The sequence below is a fragment of the Pollicipes pollicipes genome, unplaced genomic scaffold (genome assembly GCF_011947565.3).
Source record: "Pollicipes pollicipes isolate AB1234 unplaced genomic scaffold, Ppol_2.1 Scaffold_6052;HRSCAF=7182_pilon_pilon_pilon, whole genome shotgun sequence".
NCBI lineage: Eukaryota > Metazoa > Arthropoda > Thecostraca > Pollicipedomorpha > Pollicipedidae > Pollicipes > Pollicipes pollicipes.
The window spans coordinates 921,300-930,729 of record NW_023596805.1 but is presented as its reverse complement, the minus strand read 5'-3'; the positions used below and the strand labels follow the sequence as shown (position 1 = coordinate 930,729).

Genomic DNA, 9,430 nt, shown 5'->3' with positions numbered 1-9,430 from the left:
CAAATTCTGCCCTGCACAGGCCATGCGCCGCTCAAGGCCAGGAAAATAACTTTCGTTAAACCGGTCAGATCTGACATCCGTGAGCACGATTTCTAAATACAGTGGACGTAAATCGGCTCTCAATCTATGTTGAGCAGGCTGCGGAAATTTCGATCATGATTTGGTTTGTTTGGGTTAGAGCCCTTTCGCCCGGGTATGATCATTTCGGGGCTATAGCATGAAGGAGAATGGATACCGGCGGGACAGGACTGCATGCGCCTGGGGGGGGGGGGGGGGAGAGGGGGCATGTAGTAGGCGCACACCTCCCCCCCCCCCCCCACCTCATCCCCACACCAGCCCGCTCTTAGACTGGCCACGCTACCGCCCGCTCAACGACAGCCATGCGCGTGCAGCAGCTGCTGGGCGTGCAAGCGGCCCGCATACGCACGCCGCGCGACCGGGCATACAGTCACCCCAATCATCCGCGCGCCGCACCACCGGACATACAGTCACCCCAATCATGCGCGCTTGCAGACTACAAGGACTGGCATACCGTCATCTCGTGCACGTTGGGCGGAGCGTCACTCCGTACCTGCATGTTGAGCGGAATGCCGGACATCTCGCCGTTGATGTAGAGCGCGCACTGCAGCTGCAGGAACTCCCAGTCCTCCTGGATCATCTGTACCTTGGCGCCCGACTCGCGGTGCTTGCTGATGACGTCGTTCAGGAACACGATCTCGGTCAGCTTCATGGTGAGGTCGTCCTCGTTCCTGCGGAGGTCGGCAGTCGGGTCAGGGGTCACTCGAGGTTACGCCATGGGGTCAGGGGTCACTTGGAGTCGCGTCATCGGGTTATGGGTCGCTCTAGGTCATGCCGTAGGGTCAGGGGTCGCTCGAGGTCACGCCATAGGGCCGGGAGTCACTTGAGGTCGCGCCGTCGGGCCAAGGGTCACTCGAGGTCACACCATCGGGTCAGGAGTCTCTTGAGGTCATGCTGTTGGGTCAGCGGTCGCTCAAGATCACAAGGGCGAGCGATCCACTGCTCGGCGCGGAGTCACCGGGGTCGACTCCGACTATGACTCGGTTCAAAGGCGTGGCCAGGGACGGCGGCGGCAACACGGCTCTGGCAGTGAACCCCAGGCGGCGGGGGACGGGTCAGAACGGGCTAAACGCGAGCGCAGGGGCACATGCCGACACGGCGACCAGGGCGACAGGCAGGCAGCCGCATGCAGGAGGCTCGCTCCAGCCCATTGTAGCCCTGAGCCACGCTTTGAAAGGCGCGACGGCGCCTGGACCCCAGGCAGCATCTCGGATCCCACAAGAACCGACGTACGGGTCAGGGCTTCTGGCATCCCCGCCTCGCACCCAGGCGACCGTCAGCTGCACACGGCCGCTGCGCGAGCCCCGCGTGACCACCCAGAGGTGGAAGCGCCCCCTGCCTCTCTCTCCTCCCGCCGCCGGGCGCCACTCACGTGCCGGCCTTCAGGTCGGACACCACCGAGGGTCGGATGCAGAGCGGCGGCACCGGGATACGGGTCAGCAGCAGCTCGGTGGGCCGGCTCAGCGAGCCTGCCAACGGAGCGACCGGTCAACGGCGGCGGCGGCGGCGGCAAGACCAGCTGCCGGCCGGGTCACCGGGAGGGCGCCGGCGGGACGCCACCGACGCCCGCTGGGGCGCGGTCTCGACAGTCATGGCGGTGCTTCCACGCCGGCGGAAAACGCCGGCTTTCTTCCACAGATGTGAGTTTGGGCACACGTGCTGAGTTTGATCGCCCGACCACTTGACAAGCGCGTTTCATCGATTGGTTGCGAGCAGCTCGCGGGAAACAGACAGTGCGCTTTCTGAAGATTTCCAGAGTACCGCGACACCACAAGGCGGTGCCTCGCCTGACATAAGCAACAGCGGGATGTCGCTCTCCGGCATCCTCTCCAGAGCCGTGCCCCGCCTCACCTGACATCACCAGCAGCAGATGTCCCTCTCCAGGATCCTCTCCAGAGCCGTGCTCCGCCTCACCTGACATCACCAGCAGCGGGATGTCACTCTCCGGTATCCTCTCCAGAGCCGTGCTCCGTCTTACCTGACATCACCAGCAGCGGAATGTCGCTCTACGGTATCCCCTCGACAGCCGTACTCCGCCTCACCTGACATGAGCAGCAGCGGGATTTCGCTCTGCGGTATCCTCTCCAGAGACGTGTTCCGTCTCACCCGACATGAGCAGCAGCGGGATGTCGCTCTGCGGTATCCTCTCCAGAACCGTGCTCCACCTCACCTGACATCACCAGCAGCGGGATGTCGCTCCCCGGTATCCTCTCCAGAGCCGTACTCCGCCTCACCTGACATGAGCAGCAGCGGGATGTCGCTCTCCGGTATCCTCTCGAAGAGTCGCAGCACGTCGAGAGGACTCAGGTTGAGCGGCACGCCCGGCGACACGCGCGATTCCAGCTCCCGGTTCGTCTCGAACACTGATTTGAACTCCTCTGCCGGAAGAAAGCGGACGGCGTGGCGGGCGTTACGGGAAAGTTGTGAATTAAGTCATGATCTCACGCTCAAATACTTGAAAACGCCATGTGCATGGACGGGGTACCACCAGGCGAAGAGGTCGGGACACTGTGAATCCTAACACCGACGATGCCATTTTTCTTGCTCCGGTAATATTGGGTGTGGAAAAACAAGGTTCGAAAACGTCGCAGCTGTTCAGGCTCACAAACATACAGCCAGCCTCAGTCACGTCCCATGCGGAGCGAAGTGACCTAAAAATGCGGAGAAAACGAAATGAGTTTATCGTTATTAATAGGCTGAGGAGGTTACTGCCGCCTTCGTTGCTGGAAGAAACAGTAATTTTTGTATCTTTTGAATACATAAAATCGATGGAGCGCTATTTAAAAACAAACTAGCGACTAGCATCCCTTTGCCCTATCCAATTTACACAGAGCTGAATGTATAAAACGCCGCCTGCAAACTAAAAAGACCACACCATGTACCAACCATGTCCACCGAGAAAAAGTCATGTTGGCTGTTGAACCCACCGAGCCACCACCCTGCGCCCCCCCCCCCCCCCCCCCCTCCTCATCACACCCACCTATATACAGCTGCATCATGGGGTCGTCCTTCTTGACCTTGCGGAACAGGTCGTGGCTGATCTTCAGCATGCCAGACTTCTTGACCACTCCGTTCAGCGCCTGGCACGACGGACATCTGGCGGCGAAACGGCGAACTTCACATCGCAGTCCGTCCCAACGCTGCCGACTTCAAACGAGCGGAATGCAAGGTACGACGGCAGTGATGCGCGCTAAATGGTTACAGATTAAGGGATCCGTCCCAACACCAGCCACCGCAGCAGACGTCCGGCGGCGGCGCTGGGGAAGTGTTGGACCCACGGAGGACTGCGATGAGGCACGGTGTCACGCGTTTGTACGCCGCACGTTTTCAGTTGGCGCGTTTGTACGGACACGGCATGATCCCAGCTCATCCCCCTGAAATTGCTGGGACTCGGGCCGAGCACGAGCTCGAGAACGAGTTCCGCGCCCTACCAACGGGGCTTACTGTCCCTTCCCACAATCCAGTCTCTATCAGGAATCCACAATCCCTCACGTAGTCCGAGGCTGAGCTGTACGAACCGCCTCGCACATACCAGCACACTGGACGACTGTGAACGCCCGAACAACTTTACCATCCGCGTGAAGCCCTTGGCCCGTAGGGCCTCGCCCAGCATAGGCAACGGTGAACGATTATCTTGGAACTGCGCGAGCACCCCTTCAGGACCGACAGCGGGGCATAATATGGGTGGTTACATGACTCAAAGTAAAGCTGGGTATGACAACTATCCCCTTCACCCCAACAAATGATCCTAGATAATCTGATGTCTGGTGCCTGATGTTTGTGCCGTCATTCTGATCAGCAATGTTTCTCACACAGCAGACGACTTACTTGGCGAATTTCTTGCACCGTTCCAGAATCTTCTTTCTCATGGCCTTCTTCGCGAGGTACGACAGGTTGGGGTTGCGGACTTTTTGCAAGAAGGTGACTTTCTCGGCGTCCGGCAGCAAGACAGACGAGCAGGTCTGTGGCACGTCAGGTCAGGTCAGGTCTATGGCAGGTCAGGTTAAGTATGTGGCAGGTCAGATCAAGTCTGTGGCAGGTCAGGTCAGGTGTGACGCAGGCCAGGTCAGATCTGCAGGTCAGGTCATGTCTGCAGTAGGTCAAGTCAGGTTTACAGCAGACCAGGTCAGGTCAGGTCTGCAGCAGTTCAGGTCAGGTCTGTAGAAGTTCAGGTCAGGTTTGCAGCAGGCCAGGTCAGGTCTGTGGCATGTCAGGTCAGATTTGCAGCAGGTCAGGTTGGCTCTGTGGCAGGTCAGGTTAGATCTGCAGCAGGCCAGGTCAGACCAGGTCAGGTCAGGTCTGAGCGTGTGTCATACGTCACGTCCGCAGTACGTCGCTGGTATGTCCAGTCAGGTCAGGCTAGGTCATTTCCATACAAGTCGGACCACCTTCGGCCACATCGAGTACGACTTCCGTTACACTGGGCGTCAGACAAGGTCGTAACTGCCTAACCCACATCATGTCAGGCCCGCACATGTCCACAGCGCGCCACCTCAAACCCAGACAGGTCAGGTCTGCCTGCGATAGTCAGAGGACAAAAGAACATATAATTTAATCACTAGTAAATTGACCAGAAATTAGACTTGTGCTAAGTTCAGATAAAGACATGATTGACGCGTATTGGCCAGTAAAGCTTTCCATGACACATGACAAAAGCTGGACATCTTCACAGCAGGAGCAGCATCGCAGTCACCCAACGGACTGTATGGACTCCTTCATGCGTTCCACACGGCCACATCAGTTTCTGGGCCTTTTCAGCACGTCACGACGTCTAAACGCTCACATCACGTCCTCAAATACCTGCCAGTTCGCTTCCCCGTGCGTGTTCCGTGGCGTCCCTTACCCCGCATCAATTGTCGATCCCTTAGCGCACCCACGGCAGACCTCAGCCGCCCCTCACCTTGCATATGCTCTGCAGGATGGCCACAGTGGCGCCGAAGTAGCCGATGTGGAAGACGGGAAGCTCCAGGTCGACGTAGCCGAAGTGGCCCACGCAGTCGGCCAGCGTCTTCCCGCACGTGGTGCAGTTGTTCTCCTTGGAGCTCGTGCCCTGGAACACCGGCCAGACGCGGCTCGCGTCGGGCGATCGCACCGCATCGTGTCGTCGCGCGTCGCACAATAGCGGTCGATCTGTGCGCTTGTCGCTCGCCTGCCGTTTCTTACATCAGCCGCGTGCCAGAGCAGGCCAGTTTGCGTCATGAGTGCCACACAGGCACGTGCCAAGGTGCCAGGGTGCCAAAATTGGCAGGATCCGAATTATATAATTTATCTGCACGTTATTTTGGTCCGGGTATAGTCACCACAGTAACGTTCATTTTTTCTGAAAATGGTCCCTGACCACCTGTTTTATCACATATAGCACAGTCCCATTGTGCTTTATGTGACATTGTGATAATCGCTCGCAGTACCAATTGTGCTTTCAGGGCCGGTCGCACAAATCCCCGAGCTCCGATCATCAAAACCCCTCCAAGCCAGACAGCTCCCCAGCCGCGCGCCGGCTGCCCCCCGGAAACGCTGCCTGGGCGCGCGCCCGCCGCTAGGCGGCGCCACTGACCATGCGCCGGTCCAGTACGCCATGCTGCACGGGAGTGCGGCCAGGGTCCTGGTTGTACAGGTTCTTGGCCACCACGTGCACCAGGCCCTGCTGCTGCACCTGCTGCGGCGTCTGGATGCAGAAGCTGATGTCCGAGCTGCGGACGATAGCCGTCGTGTCAGGACGCTGGTCTCCGGTCGAGAGGTCTCGGGCTCGATGCCCGCCGTCGGAAATTTTCCCCACCCTTGTTTTCGCCAGTGTTCAATTCATGACAGCAGCAACACGCGACGCAGCGCATCCTGACCATTATCACGATATGGAGGGACCTCCCAGCCCTTACTTTCATCACAGCATTTAGCTTATCACAGCTGCAAAGTAGCAAGTGCCTGAATCGCCTCAGACACACACTGCCACAGGCGGGTGACTCCGTGGACAGGCGACCCCCACCAAAAAAAAGAAGAAAATGTCTCATGACACAGCTTGCATACAGGTAACACAAAACTTATAGGGCAAAGCTTTTGTAAAAGTGCGCCTCTTCTCGCTGAACACTGCATGAATTGGCAGTTGGTCGTTGTACATACACAAGCCTCTTTTAATGTGACTGAACCAGGCTGAAAAGCTAAACTAAAAATATCCATCACAGTTAAAGTGCAGCTTGCTTCACTAGCACAGATCCTCACAATCATACTGGTTTCTCAATGGGTGTCATTGTCAGATTATGCATGTTTACACATAGCCCACCAGGTGCCCAAAAAATCCTCACATTCTTCCAGCAAAAGATATATTAGATTTCCACAAAATGGCTTAGGTGCACAACAACAAGAAGTGCGGCAGTCTCATTGCCTGCAGATAAGACATGCAAACAAAGCTAAGTGCAACAGTCTTGTTAGAGCACATAATGCACAACACCACCATGCCAATGCCACTCACATTTTACGGATGGAGTCTGTCTCCCGGTACTGTTCCTTCACCATGCTGAGGCTAGAAACAACAACATGGTCAGTGCCAGATGGTTGGCATGTTGATGAGTCACATGTTTATGGGATATTGCATGTGACAACAGAGAGTAATGCATGTAACAAAGAAGCTGCTTGAAGGAACATGGAAAAGATTGAACTCAGAGAAGCTTATTTTTAGCAATGTGTGAGCCATGACCAATCCATGTTAAAAAGACTGCATAGGCATAGGCATAAAATAAAAAATAATTCCTGTTAAATGGGCAAAAAAGTGATGACTAAGCTAACAGTTCCGGAAAACTGCACCGGCATGACTAGCACCATATGACGCACAGGGACCTGCCATGCTCTTAAAGGTGAACTGGATTGCCAGCTAAAAAGAAGGAACTAAGACCTCAACCATCCACACACATGACTAGGGACTTGCCAACCAAGGACACACAGTTGTTCAAATGAGAGAACACATCAATTATAGACACAAAAGAAAACTCAGAAATCCAGCTTTATTTAGAGTGAATATGTTTCCCATACTCTACACAACTAGAATGAACATGTGACATACCAACCATGAAGCTTCTAGTCAGCAAAACCCAGCACCAAAGAGTAACAGCAGCAGAAAGGCACCAACAAATCACATCCAAAGACTGCTGGAGAGCCAGAATTCCAGCTACATGACTTCATATCTAGATCCTGAACACCCCACTGGATCAATTTTGGAACACCAGGTGTGGCATTTGGTTCAAGCTGCATCATGGTGCAATGACATGCCCTGACCTAAATGCCCTGCCAGTTGCAATGTGACCCGAAATGACACCCATTTAAGCACATTGCCCTGTGTGCGGCCCCATCATATCTTTAGACTGCCCAATGTTGAGAGGCCAAATCAGAAGGCCCACATGCATGGTGTTTTAAACATGCCTTTTGAGAGAACTTGCTGATTTGCCTCCCCCAATGTCTGCTTCAGATGCCTCAATAGATCCTGTATGCAAACCAACAAAGCCTTGAAAGTGCCAAAAAACAGGCATGATTGAGATGATGATCGACTGCAGTTGCAGAGGCACAGAGAGGACTGTGATAGTGATGGCAAAAACAATGAAAAGCCCCTCAGACTACATCATATTCATGCAGCATGACAGTGGACAAGGGATATGCATCTCCTACATCTCTGTTCTGAGCACATGCCAATTTTTGCCAGCTGCAGCTGGGGAAATCTTTACAGAACAAAGGGTCATATGAACCAATTTCAGCTGACTGAATGCTATCCCTTGTCAAAATCTAGAACATACAGAAATCCTGGTGCAAGTTCCAAAACAGGATGTCCTGTCTCATTCGCCACAATCTAGGTAGTAATGCTTCCCAGATTTTGATGGGAACAACTTTTGAATTTGAGTCAGGCTTCTACTTTGGGGGGGGGGGGGCAAAAATGTTTGAATTTGACTATTGAGGACATCTGTGTTTTATGATGAACAGAACTGGAAAAAGCAAAAAAATGACACAGTCCATGGGATTTTTGGGGAGGATTAATGATATCAAAACATGTCCAAAATAGTGCAATTGGCCATCCTGATTCCCACATAGAGCAGGATTTTCCGCCCCAAACACCTCGTTGACGTGCTTGCCACGGTTTGAAGGTTGGGCCACTATGCCTCCACCTGCACGGCAAACATTGCTGAAGGTTACAAGAATACCAGCTACAAAAAGCGTTCCTCAAACACGAGGAATTACTCCCCAAGATCATCACGGGATAAACAACAGACCTTCCGCAACCGCCCCTCTCTTCTTCCTGTTAGAACCGGTCATGCACACACATCACCCGGGACACCGCCACATCAAGCACAGGCACACGTGCATCCCCGCGGATTTTCGTCAGATTCGGCAGCGCCATTTCATGACTCTTTTGCGCTGGAAACAAGGATCCATTAAAATTGTGTGCAGTTGGTTTACTGCATAGATACGCTCGTGAAGCACTGTTTCATGTGACGTGAGCACGACCGCCTTTTATTCGATATATCATTAGTCTGTCAGTTGCCACTAAGAACAGATTGCTGAGTAGATTTGAAGATGAACTCCCTATCTCACACACTAACTACTGAATGTGCAATATGGTCTGTCTCATGACGCATTGCGTACGCAAGTTGTATTTGGGTACGCACGATGAGCATTAATTGATTACTTTATCGATAGCAAATATCGCAATGTGATAGGTTGTGACGAATATCAACAATTCTTAAAGCAGCGCTCAAATGTCCACCAAAGGGTCCTTTGCGACGACTTGGGAACCCTGAGTCGATGAAGGCCTCTTTGCCAGACAGGTACCGCCTGTACTGAACAGGCGGTCCCGTGTCGGTATGAGCCGACTGTTCTGTATCCAGTAGAGGGTCCCACCAATGGCGCAGGCAGAGGGGCACAGGCGGCACGCGTCCTCTCTCCCTTCTAACGTTTCGGGGCCCGAAGGACCTCTCGGAACCGACGATTTAGGGCCCAATTTGAGGGCCCTAGAGGCCGGCCGGAGGTCATGTTCAGGGGCCCGGACCCGCAAGGCCGGGCACTTTATTACCAATTAGAGATTCCTGCGCGCTGGTCAAGGGGACCCCGAGTCCATAAGGGCATATATGCAGGTCAGACACCACCAGTAACGCACAGTCGGCTGCCTGCGACGTGGGTCTGAGTGCCCATTTTCCAAGCAGGGGCAAAGCCAACAATTTACATTTGTTGTGGCCCCAGCCTCTGTCAGGGGCCCACAGTGCCCAATAGGGGTCCCGCGTTGGGACTTGTCGACGAGGAACAAAAACGATATGTGCGACAGGGCGGGGAGTTTTGGTCTAAGTTCTCAGTCTCGCGCAGCGTTCGTGGCAGGCGAAGC

At 54.4% G+C, this 9,430-nt stretch overlaps 1 protein-coding gene across 1 annotated transcript in view; it reads right to left on the bottom strand.

Moving 5' to 3' along the window:
* The window catches only part of Polr3A (RNA polymerase III subunit A), a 72,991-nt gene extending 64,579 nt beyond the window's left edge, over nucleotides 1-8,412 (bottom strand). The window contains 9 exon segments of the mRNA XM_037228203.1: nucleotides 572-749; nucleotides 1,451-1,547; nucleotides 2,313-2,456; nucleotides 3,059-3,174; nucleotides 3,907-4,040; nucleotides 4,979-5,128; nucleotides 5,633-5,768; nucleotides 6,542-6,592; nucleotides 8,325-8,412. Coding sequence (XP_037084098.1) covers nucleotides 572-749; nucleotides 1,451-1,547; nucleotides 2,313-2,456; nucleotides 3,059-3,174; nucleotides 3,907-4,040; nucleotides 4,979-5,128; nucleotides 5,633-5,768; nucleotides 6,542-6,585 — 999 coding nt within the window. The 5' untranslated portion in view covers nucleotides 6,586-6,592; nucleotides 8,325-8,412.
* Between the last annotated feature and the right edge of the window lie 1,018 nt (nucleotides 8,413-9,430).